General features: G+C 49.8%; 1 protein-coding gene across 3 annotated transcripts in view; it reads left to right on the top strand.

The window, feature by feature from the left end:
* LOC103654479 (Protein ENHANCED DOWNY MILDEW 2) overlaps window positions 1–21,301 on the top strand; it is a 30,340-nt gene that overhangs the window by 6,991 nt on the left and 2,048 nt on the right. For all 3 annotated transcript variants that reach the window (XM_008681310.3, XM_008681312.3, XM_008681311.3), the window contains exons 8-13: window positions 12,891–13,032; window positions 13,114–13,215; window positions 13,962–14,054; window positions 18,083–18,124; window positions 20,892–21,002; window positions 21,216–21,287. In XM_008681310.3, coding sequence (XP_008679532.1) covers window positions 12,891–13,032; window positions 13,114–13,215; window positions 13,962–14,054; window positions 18,083–18,124; window positions 20,892–21,002; window positions 21,216–21,287 — 562 coding nt within the window. The remainder of the gene's footprint in view (window positions 1–12,890; window positions 13,033–13,113; window positions 13,216–13,961; window positions 14,055–18,082; window positions 18,125–20,891; window positions 21,003–21,215; window positions 21,288–21,301) is intronic.

Below are 21,301 nucleotides of genomic sequence, written 5' to 3'. Positions count from 1 at the left end.
GCATTTTGTCTTTTTCATGCTTCTTGCGAATTCAAACAATGTGGTCTGTCTACGCTTTTCTTAGGTTTGAAATTTATTTGATCGGTGATAGATTGGACGTCTGTAGATGGCTCTCGGCTGGTCTTCACCTCGCTCTGTGCTTCAATGCCTCTGCTGACTAGACTTGCAGTTCAGTAGCTATATTTGGATTTCTTTTGATCTCTATCGATCTCTTCCTTCTGTCTCAATACATTCATTGCGTATACTGTATGGATGTGACTTGTTTAGAAAATCTATTGAAAATTTCTGGCCGTCCCCACAATGGGTATGGCCAAGGGACGTCTTGATACGCAGAGCGTTTAGCACACTGTCCTAGAATAGTTACTTGATGTGACCGCGCGGTGTAATCATATCGCTCGAGCAGTTGACCTTAGTCCAAATGGTGTCGTGTTACGCGAAGCGATGTCTGTTGCCTGACTCATTTTCAGTCGGTTTAAATTGCTTATTGAATACTTGCGACTGTTCGGCGAGCGTGGTAGGAAGTGTACGGTCACCTCCTTCCTCTATAAATAGTCTTTTTGCGCCGTTGTTCTCTTCACTCATCCTTCGATCATCCGTTACTTCTTTCTCCTAACTCCTCCTCCATCTGACCATGGGCAATAACAAGAAGTGTCGAGGTTCGCCACGTCGCTCCGGCGACAAGCGTAAGTGTGAACCAAGTCCTCCCTCGAAGGACTTCGGTGACTCTGAGTACTCGGAGGAGGAGTTTTCCTCTTGGGTCCGAGGAGTCGCCGGCCTACGCTTCCCCCCAGCGTCGTCCGATGACTCGGACGACTCCTAGGGGATAGCCGCCGAGATGTGGACGTACATCCGGTCTGTCGAGCGTGCCGGGCTCGAGGGCTTGGATGAGTCGGATGTCTCCTCGAACGAGGATAACTTTTCCGACTCGTGTGCGGAAAACAGAGTACCTCGACATCCGGTCTGTGGAGCTTCGTCGTGGGAGGAAAATAGAGTACCTCGACATCCCCCTCAAGGATAGCATCAAGGGGTGGCATCTCGAGTGGTTCATTGTGGAGAACCACTGCAAGTCCCTCCCCCTCGGTCAGGGAGGCAGCCGGATGTCCGCACACCGAGCTGGATAAAGTCTCCGACCCTCTCGGAGATAGCAGTCGGAAAAGTTCTCGTCCGAGAAGACATCCGACTCATCCAAGCCCTCGAGCCCGGCACGCTCGACATACTGGATGTACGTCCACACCTCGGCGGCTATCCCCTGGGAGTCGTCCGAGTCATCGGACGACGCCGGGGGGTAAGCGTAGACCGGCGATCCCTCGAACCCGGAGGAAAACTCCTCCTCCGAGTACTCAGAGTCACCGAAGTCCTCCGAGGGAGGACTTGGTTCACGCTTCCGCTTGTCGCCGGAGCGACGTGGCGAACCTCGACCCTTCTTATCCTTGCCCATAGTCAGATGGAGGAGAATAAGGAGTTAGGAGAGAGAAGTAACGGATGATCGAAGGATGAGTGAAGAGAACAACGACGCAAGAAGACTATTTATAGAGGCCGGAGGTGACCGTCCACTTCCTACCACGCTCGCCGAACAGTCGCAAGTATTCAATAAGCAATTCAAACCGCCTGAAAATGAGTTAGACAACAGACGCCGCTTCGCGTAACACGACACCATTTGGACTAAGGTCAACTGCTCGGGCGATATGATTACACACTGCGGTCACATCAAGTTACTACTCCAGGACAGTGTGCTAAACGTTCTGCGTACCAAGACGTCCCTTAGCCACACCCATTGAGGGGGACAACCAGAAATTTTCAATAGATTTTTTGAACAAGTCACATCCATACAGTATACACAATGAATGTATTGAGACAAAAGGAAGAGATCGATAGAGATCAAAGGAAATCCAAATATAGCTACTGAACTGCAAGTCTAGTCAGCAGAGGCACAGAGCGAGGTGAAGACCAGCCGAGAGCCATCTACCAGACGTCCAATCTATCACCGATCAAATAAATTTCAAATCTAACAAAAGCATTGACAAATCACATTGTTTGAATTCGCAAGAAGCATAAAAAGGCAAAATGTTGATTTCTAAAGCATGAGGTGAAGATAAAATGCTGATTTCTAAAGTATGAGATAAAGATCTTTGAGTGGATTATTTTCAAAAATCCACTCAAAGCTCGGGGCTACAACCATTGGGTGCACCTTCGGTGCGCCAAATAGATTCTTAACTCTAAAAGACAGAATGCTGATTTCTAAAGCATAGGCTGATGACAGAGCACCAATTTCTGAGGCATTAGATGAAGACCTTTGAATACACCAAAGGAGGACCCTTGAAGACTGTTTTTTACTAAGTCACTCAGAGTTCAGAAGCAACGTTCAATAGGTACACCTTTCCAAGCGCCCGTCACCAGAATGGAAATCAAGCCACAGAATCGCGAGCTGGACCTAGAATCTTTGGGCCGATTATTTCAAAATCAACTCAAAGATTGGTGGCTTGTGGGGAACAGATATCCCTCGGGTCCACTAGAAGACAAGAGGGCCTCGCGAAAGGCTTTGGGCCTGTTATCTTGCAAAGCCATCCCTTCGTGGGACAGGGGAGAACTGGTGGTGGAATGGGCCGACGCAAGGAAGGAGCATATCTAGGCCCAGGCGGCTCGTTGGATTTAAAGAGTCGTCCACCACACCAATCCGACTTTCCCGCGCAGTGTCCTTGGACGTCGGAACAGACTGGGGATAAGTCGGCAGGATCACAGGAAGATAAGTTAGTTGGTTCACTATTGTTTAGGTACTCATCATTATCATACACGCATGTAGTGCCCCACGGTCGATATAAGGCCTAGGGGGTACCCCCATCAGGATCATCGACCATCAACTCAGCTCACTAGCTTTCTCTATACCGGAGGCTTCTCTTGTAACCCACCACATAAAGATCCACACCAGGAAGTAGGGTGTTACGCATCTCAAAGCGGCCCGAACCTGTAGAAAATCGCCTACCGTCTCTCGTTCGTCTCGCACGAACCATTGAGTTATAGTCAACAACACTGTCCTACCCAAAAGCACCTCGAGGGGTAGCCCCAGGTGCGTGGTCGGGCTCCAAACATCGACATGTGGGCCTGTATATTAATAGACTGAGTTGGGCTTGGCCCATTACAAACAGAGGGGTGAAATGGTAAATGTACAAGGGAGACCCCATAAACCCTAATACAGTTCTAACACCCCCCCGCAGTCGCAACTCTATCCTGTACAGATGTTGAGACTGGAGCCTAAGTCTAAAAATACACTCGAGGTAACCCCTTGGTGAAGATGTCGGCGAACTGCAGCGTGGTGAGGACGCTGAGAACCCGAACGTCACCGGCGGCGACACGCTCGCGGACGAAGTGCAGGTCGATCTCCACGTGCTGCACGGGATTGGTGGAGAGGTAGATTGCGCTGACGTTGTCGCAGTAGACGAGGGTGGCGCGTTGGAGGGGAGCTCGTGGAGGAGCTGTCGCAGCCAGGAGGCCTCTGCCATGCCGTTGGCCATGGCGCGGTACTCGACCTCAGCACTGGAGCGAGAGACGACGGGCTGCCGCTTGGCGGCCCAGGAGACGAGGTTGGCGCCCAGGAACACGGCGTAACCGGAGGTGGATCGTCGCGTGTCTGGACAGCCAGCCCAGTCGGCGTCGGTGTAGACCACGAGTTCCGACGTCGGGGATGGTCGGAGTAGGAGGCCGTAGTCGAGGGAGCCGCGGAGGTAGCGCAGGATCCACTTGAGAGCGGTGAGATGAGGCTCCCGCGGGGTGTGCATATGCAGGCACACCTGCTGGACGACGTAGGCGATGTCAGGCCTGGAGAAGGTGAGGTACTGGAGCGCGCCGGTCAGGCTCCGGTAGGACGTCGCATCGGCGACCGGGGGCCCGTCGTCCTCTGAGAGCTTCGCCTGAGTGTCGACAGGCGTGGAGTAGGGCTTGCAGTCGGACATGCCAGCCCGCTCCAGTATGTCGATGGCGTACTGGCGCTGATGGAGGAAGAGACCCTGGGACCGGGGCTCGGCGGTGATGCCGAGGAAGTGGTGGAGGGGCCCCAGGTCCTTCATTGCGAACTCTCGATGCAGGGCGACGATCGTGCGCTGTAGGAGGTTGGCGGTGGATGCCGTGAGCACAATGTCGTCGACGTAGAGCAGAATGAAGACAGTGTCGTCGTCGCGGCGGTAGATGAAGTGGGACGTTTCCGACTTGGCCTCGACGGAGGCCAAGTAGGAAGCGAAGCGACTGTACCAGGCCCGCGGCGCCTGCTTGAGGCCGTAGAGGGAGTGGTTCAGCCGACAGACCAGATCCGGACAGGCTTTGTCGACGAAGCCGGTGGGCTGGCTGCAGTAGACAGTCTCCGTCAGAGTGCCGTGGAGGAAGGCATTCTTGACGTCGAGCTGATGGATCGCCCAGTCCCGAGAGAGGGTGAGGGAGAGGATGGTGCGAACAGTGGCGAACTTGACGACAGGGCTGAAGGTCTCGTCATAGTCCACTCCAGGGCGTTGTGTGAAGCCCCGAAGGACCCAACGGGCCTTGTAGCGGTCGAGGGAGCCGTTCGAGGTAAGCTTGTGGCGAAATAGCCACTTGCCGGTGACCACGTTGGTGCCTGGTGGACACGGCACCAGGTCCCAGGTGTGGTTGGCCAGGAGGGCCTCGTACTCCTCCATAGCGCGTCGCTAGTGTGGGTTGGCGAGAGCGGTACGAACGGAGGAGGAGACCGGGGAGGCGTCCGGTGGAGTGGTAGTCGTATCAGCTGCCAAGATCAGCCGGTCGACAGGTCGAAGAACGCAGGCGGCGCGCTGGGTCACCATCGGGTGGACGTGTCCGGGGTCGCGGTGGATGGCGACCGGGTGGTACACCGGTGGCTCGGGGCGGTCTGCCTGGACGTCGGGGGCCGCGGGTGTGGCCGACTCGCGGCGGTGATAGACGACGGTGGGGTCGGCGAAGCGCATCGGGCTCGTCGACGGGCCCAGGTCGGCAGGTGCCGAGGTAGTGACGTGGCGGCGGCGGCGGTGGTAGAGCGGGGAGAAAGCTTATGAGGGGCAATAGCAGAAGTGTTAGGGTAGCAGGCACAACCGAACACGCGAAGGTGGTCATAGGTGGGGGTTGTGCCGTACAGTGCAAAGTAGGGAGTAGGGTGGCTCACCGTCTTGGAGGGAAGACAGTTGATAAGGTGGGTGGCGGTGTGCAGGGCCTCTGCCCAGTAGCTGGCAGGGAGAGACGTCTGGAAGAGAAGGCAGCGAATCATATTGGTGGTGGTGCGAATCATGCGTTCGGCCCGGCCGTTTTGGGCAGAGGTGTAAGGGCACGAGAGACGCAATTGGACGCCATGGGTGAGAAAGAAAGAGCGGGAGGCGTGATTCTCGAACTCGCGGCCGTTGTCACACTGCAGGGCACGGACTGGGCGGTGAAACTGGGTGGAGACCCAGGCGAAGAAGTGTGTGAGGGTGGTGAACGTGTCGGACTTCAATCTAAGAGGAAAAGTCCAAAGAAAATGGGAAAAGTCATCCAAAATCACCAAATATTATTTATAACCAGAAAGACTGAGTACATGAGAGGTCCAGAGATCACAATGAACCAGGTCAAAAGCCTGCTCAGCCCGAGATGAGGAAGTGGTGAATGGGAGACGAGTATGCCGGCCTAGCTGACAAGCATGACAGAGGCCCTCAAAATGTCCCCTACTACATGAAGGATCTAGGCTACTGGTAATCTTGGTCATGACGTCAGGTCCGGGATGTCCGAGACGATGATGCCAAGTGGTGGAGGAGACCAGGGCAGGAGGCGGAGACGCGCCGGAGGTGGATGGCCGGAGCGTGTAGAGGGGCCCCGAGCTGTCACAGCGGGCGAGGGGAGTCCTGGTGGCCAGATCCTTCACACTCACAGAGAAACCAGAGGGGTCAAACTCGATGGAACAAGAGTTGTCAGTGGTGAAACGACGAACAGAAAGGAGATTATGAGTGATGTGGGGGGCTATGAGAACGTCGTTGAGGTAGAACGGTTCAGGGAGAACCGAGGCACCTACAGAGGTGACGGGCAGAGTGGAACCGTTCCCAACGACTATCGATGAAGGATGATAGGAATGAGGGGGATGGGAGCGGGAGAGCGTGCCTGTAGTGGGAGTGGTGTGGTAGGAGGCACCAGAGTCGATCACCCAGTCGGAGGAAGGGGGGTCATTGCCATGGTGCTGAAAGCGGCGGCGAGGGAGGCGTTGTCCCAGCCTCCAGACAGCGGGGTCCAAGTCGTTGTGGGGGTCCCCGGGGGCAGGAGTAGGGGCAGAGCCGGATGCGATGCAGGCACTCCGTGGGAGGCACGTCGTAGGGTGGCACAGTCAGGAGGGCCGGCGCCGGGGGACGGGAGGCACGTGGGGCCTGGCCCGGCCACATGGCGATGGTCCCGGTCCAGGGGTTATAGAGTGACGGCCACGCCTGGCCGCCACCCCGGCCGGGGGGACCACCACGAGAGGAGCCACCACCCCCACGGCCGCCCTTGCGGGAACGACGACTGCCGTCGGTGGCGGACGCCTGACGAGGGGCCGCAGGGACGGCAGTTGTGGGGCGGGTAGGGGCCCCGGTCGACGGAGGGCGAGGGGCTTGGCCCCTTGAAGGTGCCTGACCACCGGGAGGAGCGCTGTAGAGCGCCGGAGCAGTGGCCTCAGACGCCATGGTGAGCTCCTCGAGGAGAAGCTCGTTCCTGACGGCATGGAATGTGGGAAAGGGAACGGTCCTCTTGATGAGAGCCTTCAGGTGGCCATAGCGGGGGCTGAGGCCAAGCAGAAGGTTCAACACCAAGGTCCGGTCGACGACAGGCTCGCCGAGGTCGCGGAGAGAGCCCGCCATGCCCTTCATCTAGCGGCAGTACTCGTCCACGGAGAGGTCCCCCTGAGAGAACAGGTGGAACTGGGCGTCGAGGTGCAGTGCGCGAGCGTCCCGGTTCCCGAGGAACTGTTCTTCGAGGGCGAGCCACGCCTGACGACCCGTGTCCGCCTGGTCGCGGATGATGTCCTGGAGCTCGACGGTGATGGTTCCGTGGAGCCAGGAGAGGACCACGGAGTCCATCAGGGACCAGGCCCAGGACGGTGGGGTGGCGACGTCGTCGAGGACGTGGCGCCGCAAGGTGAGAAGGACATGCCCCCTCCAGCGAGGGTAGTGGGAGGACGCCGGGTCCAGAACGACGGACACGAGGGACCAGATGTTATGTAGTCCGGTCGCCTGGGCGTGGAGAGCGGCGATGTGGTCAGCATCGAGTTCAGAGGCGTGGGGAGCCTCTGGGGTGGGCGGGGGTGTCTCCTGGTCGACCGGAGGAGGACCGATGATTAGACGCTGCGCAGTGGCCATCTGGGCGGTCAGAGTGGCGGCCAGGGCGTGCTCCTGTTCCAGAGCGCGGGACGCGGCGCGCTCGCGCTCCTGCGAGGCGGCTAGGGCAGCCTGGATGGCGGCGATGGTAGATGCCAGCGTGGAGTCGGTGGAGGGCGGTGGGGAAGCCCAGGTGGCATCGGTGACGAGCGACCGAGTGGTGGAGAACCCAGGGGCAGGAGTCTGGGGAGACGTGTCGGCGAGGGTAGACCAGTGAGGGCGCCGTCGCATGTAGGGTAGCCCGGGAGGCCAAACCTGGAGGGGACGAGGCCGGCAGCACGCGCGCTGGTCGCGGTGGTAGCACCGGCGGTGCTGGGCGAGGGGAAGTCGAGCACAGGGTCGATGGTGAGGGCCGAGTCGATAGCTGTGGTCGCGGCGGTTGGCATGGCGGTTGTTGGGGGGAGGTGTGCCATGGGGTAAGCAGGGTTAACGACAGTGGGGGCGCGGGTGGTGCTGTTCGCCAGAAAGGGGCGGAACTGGGGGCGGCGGGGAGGAGCAGCAGGGGCTGGTGCTGTTCGCCAGAAAGGGACGGAATCGAGGGGGTGCGGTCGGCGAGGAGGAGCAGCAGGGGCAGGGAAGTGAAAGGAGTATGCGAGCGGGCAGGAATGGCGTGCAGGGGCGCGACCGGGCGGCTCGGGGCGCGGGCGTCGGGCGGCTCGGGGCGTACTAGCGGCTGGGTCGGAAGCAGGGCAGGGGCGGCGCTGCTTCTTGAAGACGGACGACGCGGGTGGTGCGGCCGTCGGGGTCGCGCGGTCGGGGCTGGGCGCGTCGGGGCTGGTCGCTCGGGGAGGCGAGGCAGGCGGCGGGCACCGACGCCGCCGGTGCGGGTGACGGGTCTGGGGGCCCGTGCGGAGCTGGAGGCGGGGCGCCTGGTGTCGGGGGGACTGGAGGCAGCAGGGCGGCGGCTGGGGGGAGGGGTTGGTGGCGGCGGCTGGACTGGAGGTTGAGGGAGGAAAAAAGGAACTAGCTCTTTGATACCATGTAGAATGAAACCCTAACCCTACACTAGGGTGGGCCTGTATATTAATAGACTAAGTTGGGCCTGGCCCATTACAAACAGAGGGGTGAAATGGTAAATGTAAAAGGGAGACCCCATAAACCCTAATACAGTTCTAACACTAATCTTATCTCTAACTATCCTTATCCAATTCCCATGGAGGGCCCATGGTTGCTGCTGTCGTAGCCCCTCCGTGGGCCTCCTTAGGCCCTGACACTACACCCCTCCTGGACAAGTAGCTCGTCCTTGAGCTGCGGCATGACAGGTGCTCACACCCCTCCTGGACAAGTAGCTCGTCCTCGAGCTGCGGCATGACAGGTGCTCAAAAACCGAGTCTACTAGACCCAAAACCAGACACCTAGACGACAAGCCTTTTACATCCCAGCTTATCTTATTATTCCGAATCTGAATTTTTGTTGACCCCATAAGATAAGGCGGACACCCTCCGCGCATTGGACTTGCACGTGTGCAGCCACCTGGATCCCATGTATGCCATCTGGACGAAAAGGGAGCACATGGACGGGCACCTGGAGTAGGTTGCAACAATAACCAGCGGAGGCGCCCTCGTGGTGGCCGGTAGCGGAATGTGGTGCCGCTAAATAGTGCACCCTTTACGATGACGAGGGGAGTGCCTTCCCTACCGCCACTGTCGTAGAGTTGAAGTTCGTCGCCCGAGGGACACGTACCATGCTCGCACTTGGAGATAGCGGCCCGGTGCCGCTGCTGATGGCCGTCCGACAGGGCGAGGTCGCGCCTCCGTGTGCCGAGGTCAACCGTCACCAAGGCTACCTTGAGCATTTGCCGACGCATCTCCCACACTCTCCGTCGTGCAAGGAAGCCACGAGCAGCAGCTTGTATGCCCATTGCCGCCGACGTCTGGAGTCGTGCGGACAATGCCAGCTGGTGCTGCTCATGTTGCACTGCTGCCTTGATTTGCAGCAGCCCTTGCTCAACCTTCTGGAGCGTGGTTTGCATCTTTGCGAGATCAGCCCTCATGTTGGTCCACAAGTCCCCCATCGATGGAGCTGGTGATTGCTGAGTCGTGGCTGCCCCTAGTGGTGTCGCCCATGGAGATGGAGACGCCGTCAACGAAGATGATGTGACGAAATTTGGCGTTGTCCCTGGGGATGGGCACACCAGCGTCCAGGATGTGGTGACAAACTTGACAGTCGATGCTACCCATGGAGATAGGGACGCCGGTTGCCAGGATGGCGTGACGAAGGTGGCATGCGGCGCAGCCCATGGAGATGGGGACGTCGGTTGCCTGGACGACGTGACGAAGGTGATATGCGGCGCAGTCCATGGAGATGGGGACGCCGGTTGCCAGGATACAACAACAACAACAACAACAACAACAAAGTCTTTTTGTCCCAAGCACGTTGGGGTAAGCTAGAGATGAAACCCCGTATGAAAACCTCATAGCTCAACCCCCAAAGAACAGAAAAGGGAAACAAAGGCAAAGGAGAACCGAAAACAACGAAACGGGGAAACACATAAAAGAGATAAAACCCACAAGAACCAGCAAGATCTAAAATGGGCACAAGGAAAGGTCAAACGATTAAGGAGGAAAAGCGAAACTATAAATCAGGGTTCTGGCACGTGAATTGCACACTTCCACCCCTTCCTATCTGCGACGAGCTCTTTATCAATATTCCACTCCTTCAGGTCTCTCTTCACAGCCTCTGTCCACGTCAAAGTTGGTCGACCTCTACCTCTCTTCACATTCTCGGGACGCCTAATTATTCCGATATGCACTGGTGCCTCTTCAGGTCTTCGTTGGATATGTCCAAACCATCTCAAGCGATGTTGCATAAGCTTCTCCTCAATTGGCGCCACTCCTACTCTCTCTCGTATATCATCATTCCGGACTCGATCTCTCCTTGTGTGGCCACATATCCAGCGCAACATACGCATCTCTGCCACACTTAGTTGTTGGACATGTCGTCTTTTAGTGGGCCAACATTCTGCTCCATACAACATAGCCGGCCGGATTGCTGTCCTGTAGAATTTGCCTTTTAGTTTGTGTGGCACCCGGGGGTCGCATAAGACACCCGCAGCTTGTCGCCACTTCAACCGTCCAGCTTTAATTCTATGACTGACATCCTCATGGATGTCTCCCTCCTTCTGAAGCATTGATCCTAGGTAACGAAAAGTGTCTTTCTTGGGTACCACTTGCCCATCAAGACTAACATCGCCATCCTCATACCCCATGGCACTGAAATCACACTTCATATACTCTGTTTTAGACCTACTAAGCCTAAAACCTTTTGCTTCCAGCGTCTGCCTCCACAATTCCAACTTTTAAGAAACACCACTCCTACTCTCCTCAATAAGTACCACATCATCGGCAAAAAGCATACACCACGGTAAAACTCCTTGTATGTCCCTTGTGACCTCATCTATCACCAAAGCGAAAAGATAAGGGCTCAAAGCCGACCCTTGATGTAGTCCTATGTTAATTGGAAAGTCATCGGTGTCTCCATCACTTGTTCGGACACTTGTCACAACATTAGTGTACATATCTTTAATAAGATTAATGTACTTTGTTGCTACTTTGTGTTTTTCCAAGGCCCACCACATTACACTCCTAGGTACTTTGTCATAAGCCTTCTCCAAGTCTATGAAGACCATATGCAGGTCTTTCTTTTGTTCTCTGAATCTCTCCATAAGTTGTCTTAGTAAGAAAATGGCCTCCATAGTTGATCTCCCGGGCATGAAACCAAACTGATTTTGGGTCACGCTCGTCATCTTCCGCAGGCGGTGTTCAATGACTCTCTCCCATAGCTTCATTGTATGGCTCATGAGCTTAATTCCACGGTAATTAGTACAACTTTGAACATCTCCTTTGTTCTTGAAGATTGGTACTAATGTACTCCGCCGCCACTCGTCGGGCATTCTGTTTGCCCGAAAGATGGTGTTGAAAAGCTTAGTCAGCCATACTATCGCTATGTCTCCAAGACATCTCCATACCTCGATAGGGATACCATCAGGGCCCATCGCCTTTCCTACCTTCATCCTCTTTAGCGCCTCCTTGACTTCATATTCTTGTATCCTTCGTACAAAACCCCTGTTGTTGTCATCGAATGGTTCATCCAATTCTATTGTAGCACTCTCATTCCCTCCATTGAACAATTTGTTGAAGTACTCCTTCCATCTGTTCTTGATCTCTTCATTCTTCACTAATAGTTGGTTTGCTTCATCCTTAATGCATTTGACTTGGTTGACATCCCTTGTCTTCCTTTCACGAATCTTGGCCATCCTATAGATATCCTTTTCTCCTTGCTTTGTGTCCAGCCGTTGATAAAAGTCATCATAGGCTTGACCCCGGGCTCTACTAACCGCTCGCTTTGCAGACTTCTTCGCTATCCTGTACTTCTCTATGTTTTCTGCACACTTGTCATGATGTAAGCGTTTGTAGCAATCTTTCTTCTCCTTGATAGCCTTTTGGACATCTTCGTTCCACCACCAAGTGTCTTTAACTTCCCTTCTGTTCCCTTGACTCAACCCAAACTCTTCTGAAGCTATCTTTCGGATGCATGTCGCCATCTTCCTCCACATGATATTTGCGTCTCCCTCTCCTGCCCAAGGGCCCTCCTCGATAACTCTCTCCTTGAAAGTTTGCCAGGATGACGCCGCGAAATTGTCAGTAGAAGCCATGGGATTAGATCGAAACCCAAGCTATCCGATACCAGATGTTATGGTCGCTAGATCAGTGAGAGATTGCAGAGGGGTATCGATGGGCAGGAACGTCGGCCGGGGGCCTCTGCCCACGGCCGAGCAAGAGGAGGGTTTCTCCCTTCTAATTTTTTGCCTACTTTATTTCTCATCCATTTATTACATTAATAGGCCAGCTCGCTGTCCCTATCTAGCTAGAGATCATTATCTTCTTAAAACTCTCCTAAAACTCTCAACAAACTACTAACTGATAACATTCCTAGATAATCTCAACTAATCTACTAAATAATCTCAACTACTCTTCTAATCTTATCTCTAACTATCCTTATCTAATTCCCATGGAGGGCCCATGGTTGCTGCTGTCGTAGCCCCTCCGTGGGCCTCCTTAGGCCCTGACAAACCGAGCCAATGAAAAGCCCCTCGTAGGCGGATTTCGCTGAATATTTTCCATTTCATTTTTTTGAGAGGACAGGAGGGGGGAACCCCTACCGAGCCAATGAAAAGCCCCTCGTAGGTAGTGCTTCCTGTAAGCGTCTATCTTGATTGTGGCGGCAGGGATTTTAAGCGTGCACATAAGGAAAGTCGGAAGAGCTGAGAAAACTGAGTTAACCAACTCCAATCTTCCAGCTTGAGAGATTTCATTTACACAAATGGAAGTGTCATTTACAACAATATTAATATCTCTTAGATCATAACCATCTCATTTATTCGGTTTACTTTAATTCTGTGCCAGTTATTGTATAAGATATTTTGATTGAATTCAACCATAGCATTATGTATGCAGTATTTCTATTCAGGCTTTCTTTAGTACTGTTGTATCTTTTTCTTTCCATGATCTGTGCTGCATGCACTGAGGCTACCCTTCTCTCTAGAATGTATGAGTTTGCACAAAAAGCGTCAGCTGGTATAACAATGGATGATGTGAAGAAAAAGCTAGTGGTACCATCAACATATGCACCAAATCTGCAGAATGCTGATAACATTACACTGGAAAATGTGGAAATATATGTTGAGGTACTTTGCTACACTTTGAAGAACTGAAGATTTTCCATGGATTTGGTTGGTTTCTTATGTCATTTTGTGTTTTCCATGCAGGCCGTTAAAGGTGCTCTGCATATGTTAGAAAATGGTGCATCTATAGCAGATGCCAAATCTGTCTGCCCACCTAATGTTCTGTTTCAACTTGTAAAGTGGAAGGTACATGGCAATGTGGAACTCTCCTCTTGGTTGTTTTACACAAATTATGTTTTACTACTATTCTTTACGTATTTACAGCTTAAGATGGTATGCATATACTATTGTAGTAGCTTGCAAAGTTCTAGCCCTTAACTTGTTAGACTAATTGACTTTGTTACCTTCTTATTATTCCCTCCGGTCACATATAATTTATGATTTGGACAAGATCTAGTCAACATTTAGAACTTTAACTAACATTTTTTTAAAAATATTTAACTTGGAAAACACACTCACTGGTTCACCAGGTCACGGGTCCGAATCAGCATCCTCGCACTTGCGAGGAAGCCTTGCCTTGGTTTATCCCTTCCCCAACCCTCATTCATGTGGGAGCCTCTGTTACTGGGTCTATCCCTTTTTTAGCTTGGAAACACACCAGGAAAAGAGGGTTTGTCTTGAAAAGTATTTTCATTATTAATCACATAAACTTATTAAGTTTTGTAAATATATTCTAATAGAAATTATCGTCAGGGTTGCACCTCAAAAGCCATGAGAAGTGAAAAATGTCAAATGTTTTTTGACTAGTGGGAGTGTTGCTGAAACATTGAGATAAGCCATTTAGAACAATAGATGCCTTGGATTTTTTTGTTATTCGTAGTGTTATAAGCAAGGTGCAATGAGTGGTTGAATATGGTGTTTTATGTACTTGAAGTTGTTTTTTGGTAAATTTAAAATTTGGCATCCATTATAATATGAGCTATTATCTGCAGAACAAGTTGAGTGTAGTTCTTGCACCATTTCTTCATGGCATGCGATACACATCGTATGGGCGCCACTTCACAAAACTGGACAAACTCCAGCTGGTAAGTGCAGCCATTAGTCCTTCAAATAAGACATGATTATCTTCATGTTGCATTTGTTAATTTTTTTTCAGTTCTCTTAGAAGCAATGCATCACATTGCCACTTGGCAATAGCATTCTCATAAACAGAGAGACATGCTCTTTTGAGTATGAGGATAATATTGTGAAATTTGCAATCTGTACATAATTGTCATAAAAAACCACTGTGTAATACTTTTGATGTGATTGGACAACAACAACAACAACAAAGCCTTTTTGTCCCAAGCACGTTGGGGTAGGCTAGAGATGAAACCCCATATGAAAACCTCAGAGCTCAACCCCTAAAGAAAAGAAAAGGGAGACAAAGGCAAAGGAGAATTGAAAAACGACGAAACGGGAAAACACATAAAAAGAGATAAAACCCACAAGAACCAGCAAGATCTAAAGGGGCACAAGAAAAGGTCAAACGATTAAAGAGGAAAAGCGAAACTACAAATCAGGGTTCTGGCACGTGAATTGCACACTTCCACCCCTTCCTATCCACGGCGAGCTCTTTATCAATATTCCACTCCTTCAGGTCCCTCTTCACAATCTCTGTCCACGTCAAGGTTGGTCGACCTCTACCTCTCTTCACATTCTCGGGACGCCTAATTATTCCGATATGCACTGGTGCCTCTTCAGGTCTTCGTTGGATATGTCCAAACCATCTCAAACTATGTTGCATAAGTTTCTCCTCAATTGGCGCCACTCCTACTCTCTCGTATATCATCATTCTGGACTCGATCTCTCCTTGTGTGGCCACATATCCAGCGCAACATACGCATCTCTGCCACACTTAGTTGTTGGACATGTCGTCTTTTAGTGGGCCAACATTCTGCTCCATACAACATAGCCGGCCGGATTGCTGTCCTGTAGAATTTGCCTTTTAGTTTGTGTGGCACCCGGGAGTCGCATAAGACACCCGCAGCTTGCCGCCACTTCAACCATCCAGCTTTAATTCTATGACTGACATCCTCATCGATGTCTCCCTCCTTCTGAAGCATTGATTCTAAGTAACAAAAAGTGTCTTTCTTGGGTACCACCTACCCATCAAGACTAACATCGCCATCCTCATACCCCATGGCACTGAAATCACACTTCATATACTCTGTTTTAGACCTATTAAGCCTAAAACCTTTTGTTTCCAGTGTCTGCCTCCACAATTCCAACTTTTGCGAAACACCATTCCTACTCTCCTCAATAAGTACCACATCATCGGCAAAAAGCATACACCACGGTATATCTCCTTGTATGTCCCTTGTGACCTCATCTATCACCAAAGCGAAAAGATAAGGGCTCAAAGCCGACCCTTGATGTAGTCCTATGTTAATTGGAAAGTCATCGGTGTCTCCATCACTTGTTCGGACACTTGTCACAACATTAGTGTACATATCTTTAATAAGATTAATGTACTTTGTTGATACTTTGTGTTTTTCCAAGGCCCACCACATTACACTCCTAGGTACTTTGTCATAAGCCTTCTCCAAGTCTATGAAGACCATATGCAGGTCTTTCTTTTGTTCTCTGAATCTCTCCATAAGTTGTCTTAGTAAGAAAATGGCCTCCATAGTTGATCTCCCAGGCATGAAACCAAACTGATTTTGGGTCACGCTCGTCATCTTCCGCAGGCGGTGATCAATGACTCTCTCATAGCTTCATTGTATGGCTCATGAGCTTAATTCCACGGTAATTAGTACAACTTTGAACATCTCCTTTGTTCTTGAAGATTGGTACTAACGTACTCCGCCGCCACTCGTCGGGCATTCTGTTTGTCCGAAAGATGGTGTTGAAAAGCTTAGTCAGCCATACTATCGCTATGTCTCCAAGGCATCTCCATACCTCGATAGGGATACCATCAGGGCCCATCGCCTTTCCTACCTTCATCCTTTTTAGCGCCTCCTTAACTTCATATTCTTGTATCCTTCGTACAAAACCCCTGTTGTTGTCATCGAATGGTTCGTCCAATTCTATTGTAGAACTCTCATTCCCTCCATTGAACAATTTGTTGAAGTACTCCTCCCATTTGTTCTTGATCTCTTCATTCTTCACTAATAGTTGGTTTGCTTCATCCTTGATGCATTTGACTTGGTTGACATCCCTTGTCTTCCTTTCACGAATCTTGGCCATCCTATAGATATCCTTTTCTCCCTGCTTTGTGTCCAACCGTTGATAAAGGTCGTCATAGGCGACCCCGGGCTCTACTAACCGCGCTTTTTTGCAGACTTCTTCGCTATCTTGTACTTCTCTATGTTGTCTGCACACTTGTCATGATGTAAGCGTTTGTAGCAATCTTTCTTCTCCTTGGTAGCCTTTTGGACATCTTCGTTCCACCACCAAGTGTCTTTAACTTCCCTTCTGTTTCCTTGACTTAACCCAAACTCTTCTGAAGCTATCTTTCGGATGCATGTTGCCATCTTCCTCCACATGATGTTTGCGTCTCCCTCTTCTGCCCAAGGGCCCTCCTCGATAACTCTCTCCTTGAAAGTTTGGGCCACATCCCCTTTAAGCTTCCACCACTTTGTTCTAGTGACCTTGTTATGCTTATTTTGTTGTAAACGAATCTTAAAACGGAAGTCAGCTACGACAAGCTTATGTTGGGTTACCACACACTCTCCAGGTATAACCTTGCAATCTAAGCAGGCATGCCTGTCCTCTGTTCTCAAGAGGATGAAATCAATCTGGCTAGTGTGTTGGCCACTACTGAAGGTCACCAGGTGGGATTTCCTCTTCCTAAAGAAAGTGTTTGCTATAAGCATGTCATAGGCTAGGGCAAAGTTCAGGATTTCCTCCCCTTCTTGATTCCTAGTCCCAAAGGCGAAGCCTCCATGCACACCCTCGAAACTGGTGCTAAATGTACCCACATGGCCATTGAGATCTCCTCCTATGAAGAGCTTCTCGCCAACTGGCACACTACTACCTCCAGGCCTTCCCAGAACTCCCTCTTTGAGTTCTCATTAAGGCCTACTTGAGGAGCATATGCGCTGATAACATTGAGAACCAAGTCCCCAATGACCAGTTTGACTAGGATGATTCTATCTCCTAGCCTCTTAACATCTACTACCCTATCTTTAAGGCTCTTGTCGATCAAGACGCCTACTCCATTCTTGTTTGCTGCAGTCCCCGTGTACCACAACTTGAAGCTTGTGCCTTCCACTTCCTTCGCATTCTGTCCTTTCCACTTGGTCTCTTGAACGCATAAAATATTTACCCGTCTCCTCACCGCAACGTCGACTATTTCTCGTAACTTACCTGTTAAGGAACCTACGTTCCAACTACCTACACGGACAATAAATAAAAAATTGACCTCCATATGCCAAAAGATAATTTGGAACATAAGAAATTTTTATTTTTTGAATACATGTAATATGATTACCAATGTGGTTATATGTGACTTAGGGGTCAAGCTGGTACACAGGATCGTAATCCAAACTATATCCTAGTGATATACTCTAACAAGTAGTATACGATTTTGGATTACTATGATATTAAAGCCAATTGCAAATTTCCTTATGGTTATGTCGAAAAATAGTTTAGCATGCTATGCTGTAACATGCAGGTAACCAATTGAACAGAGTTGCGATTGTAAAATTTATTAAGGGACTTGATACAAATTGTGTACTGTTCATAAATTTAGACACGTTTTTCTGATCCTTGAATGAGTAGAGTTAAAAAAATATTTTGATAGTTTGATCGAATAATCCTTATCCATATTTCTGACTTGGTATACTGGAAATGTACCCTTGTGTCATTGCATCGCTATTCTGTAGTAGCCCTGGGCTGAATTTGGTGTAGGAATAGGAATCTTCTTAGGCCATCTTGTATGGTTCCATTTATATTGATTATAAACCGAGTGTTGTACAACTGGCAACAGATCTATTTCGTCACTTATCTATCTTGGAAGTTGGAACCCAATATTGATTCTTACAAACTTTGTTATATATGCTAATTTTGACCATCCTCTGATTGCATTATCCTTTTGTAATACTAAAGCAACTGCTGTAAATGTGTGCAGATAGTTGATAAGCTACAGTGGTATATTCAAAGTGGTGACACGGTAAACATCTGTTTTTGTTTTCTTACATTAATCTGAGTGTCCCTTGTCTGGTTCTGATATAACATTGTTCTCTGATGAAAGTGCATAAGCTATGTGCTGCATTCTGATTATATGGTATTCTTTCACATTTTCTATTCATTATTCTCATGAATTGGTGCAATATGTATTGTTCAGTTCATTAAGGAAGATCTCGGATGAAGAAAAAGCTGTTGTACAATATACATGATAGGTTGTATCCACAACAAACTTAAAAACCTAGGTTGATGCCTCTGGTAAACTAGTTCAATCGATAATTAGAGAAACACCACACACCCATTATAGGGAGTGACCTTCCATTATGTTATGAATCAATACGACACAAAGTAGATCAAACACAGATTTAACGTGGAAAACCCCTCCAATGCGAAGGGGAAAAACCACGAGCGCCAGCCAGCAACAGTCTCACTATTTTTCGGATGTTTACAGATCACAGGAGATTTACAATTGAGATAATTATCTCCTACGACTTACAAGTATATATAGAGGTGGAACCCTAAACATGGCCCACCTTCTTCAGAATTTGGATCACAAACTCAACACATTATATAGGTTGTATGGCTTATTGTACAAGTAAGGCCATATGGCTTCGTGTACAAGGTGAATACAAAGATATAGCGGGAGGATCTAGGATGCAAAGACTGAACTTAAACTTAGTGAACAATCGTGTAGGCAAGCCATTGGTCGTGATGTCCCATTCTGGCGCAAAGACGGGATGCGAAACACCCAAACCTGTCTTGAAGCCACCTTCTCATAGACGAAGTGTATGCCAATCTCGATATGCTTGTTGCCTCGGTGATGAACCGATTGTCATATAGACAACACTAACATTGTCACAATAGATGATGGTTGCACTTGCAAGCGGGACGTGAAGCTCCTGGAGAAGTTGTTGGAGCCAACAACATTCGACCATAGCGAGGGGGAAGACGGCATGGTACTCTGCCTCCATTCTAGAGCGGGAGCCGGTGGTCTGTCACTTGGACGACCAGGAGACCAAGTTGTGCGGTCATAGTCTAGTTTGTGTGGGGGGAGTTACTCGGGCAGATCCTTATCAGACTATTTTACATTTTTCTTTTTTATTTATCATTCTACCTTAATGAAGTGACATGCAGCTCTCCTACGTAGTTCGAGAAAAAAAACTCTTCATGCCATATATGTATTTTAATACACCATGCTTCTGTTGTTTTGAAAATATCATAGCATGTATACATGTTTGTTGAATGTCTCGCTTTAGATCATCTTCAGCATAATGATTTTAATGCTCATGTAGTGTTATGGTGGGTAAAACATATGAAAGGCGGCCCAAGCAGCCCATAGGCCAGGCCACGCCAGGAGATCAAGATTAGAGGGATAAGGATAAGTTTGTCAGATTAGATATCAAAAGGAGAGATAGTAGGAGTTTGTTAGAGAATAAATAGGGGCGGCAGCAGTTTATGTGCGCCTGTACTGGACTATATAAAGTCCTTAGTTTGTACCTAGGAGGATTAGCAAAGATCAATCTAAGAAGAGTATTGCTCCTTGCCACATTCCGTCTCAGCCGTGCGCTAGCACGGCTCCCTCTCGCCCTCAATCCTCAAGGCCTCGCCCTACTACCCACTCATACAACCTCAGAAGTTGAGATCATTACAATCGGTATCATATATGTCAGGTCACGATGAGGAAGATAGCACGGCAGCCACTGCCCTCCAACCGTCCCTGGCGTCCATCGCCGTGACACTAGGTGAAGTCCAACGTCAGCTATGCGACTTTGCCCAGCAGATGTCCTCCATCTCCTCCAGTGTTGCGGCCGTCGAGGCATGTCCATCTTCATCCACGCCAGCCGCCCCGCAGGACATTCCCTATGGCCTGCCGGGATACGGCGGCATCCCCAAGGTACCGGTGAACACCGATCCTTTGCCAGTCACGACACATCCTACCCCCACAGCCCCCCTTCCAATCCATCTCTTACCGCCTGGAACTCCCAACGGGAGCACACATCCATGACGTCTTTCACGTTGCTACCTCCTGCTCTTCCAGCAATGGAGAATGGTTGACTGTTGCCCTCACCAGAGAAGGTGCTCAAAGCAAAAATACAACGAGGTGTCTGGCATGTTCAGGTACAATGGAGTGGAACACAGCCGACAGAAGCTAGTTGGGAGCCATTGCAACAGTTCACGTCTGCCTACCCCATTTTCAGCTCGAGGACGAGCTGTTCTCGGAGGAGGAGAGAGATGTTATGGTGGGTAAAACATATGAAAGACGGCCCAAGCTGCCCATAGGCCAGGCCACGCCAGGAGATCAAGATTAGAGGGATAAGGATAAGTTTGTTAGATTAGATATCAAAAGGAGAGAGAGTAGGAGTTTGTTAGAGAATAAATAGGGGCGGCTGCAGTTTATGTGCGCCTGTACTAGACTATATAAAGTCCGTAGTTTGTACCTAGGAGGATTAGCAAAGATCAATCTAAGAACAGTATTGCTCCTTGCCACATTCTGTCTCAGCCGTGCGCCAGTATGGCTCCCTCTCGCCCTACTACCCACTCATACAACCTCAGAAGTCGAGATCATTACATGTAGACATTAAGTCACTTTGGATTTCTATCCTCGTGTTCATTCTGTACAAGGTTTCAACATTTATGTACCGATTCTTGTTTTTTCTTTTGTTCAGCAGAACTGGCCATAATAGATGATCAACAGATGAGTAGATGACACTTATTATGATCCTTATTGTGTTATTTTTTCTTATTCTTTACAGGTCGTTGATTTTTGCTGTGGTTCAAATGATTTTAGCTTGTTATTGAGGGAAATATTGGAATCTTCTGGGAAAAATTGCTTCTACAAAAATTATGATCTCATCCAACCAAAGGTTGTATACCTGTTAATTCTGCATTGGCCAGTGTGTATTTGTTTATGTTTTTTTATATTTAGCAACACCATCTAAGAAGCTGCATAAGTTTTGATTATGCTACATATTAGAGATGACCTGAAATCACAACTGATATCTTTTGCCACTTCATTTTAAATCTGTTAAAGTGGTGTACCACCGCTGACATGCGTAACACCGTCTTCAATTTTCTAGAATGATTTCAATTTTGAGAGACGAGACTGGATGACTGTTCAACCTGATGAATTGCCTACAGGATGCAGACTGGTATGATCACAGGA

Source organism: Zea mays, chromosome 4 (genome assembly GCF_902167145.1).
Source record: "Zea mays cultivar B73 chromosome 4, Zm-B73-REFERENCE-NAM-5.0, whole genome shotgun sequence".
NCBI lineage: Eukaryota > Viridiplantae > Streptophyta > Magnoliopsida > Poales > Poaceae > Zea > Zea mays.
Note: the sequence above shows the minus strand (reverse complement) of the source record. Positions and strands in the feature narration are given on the sequence as shown.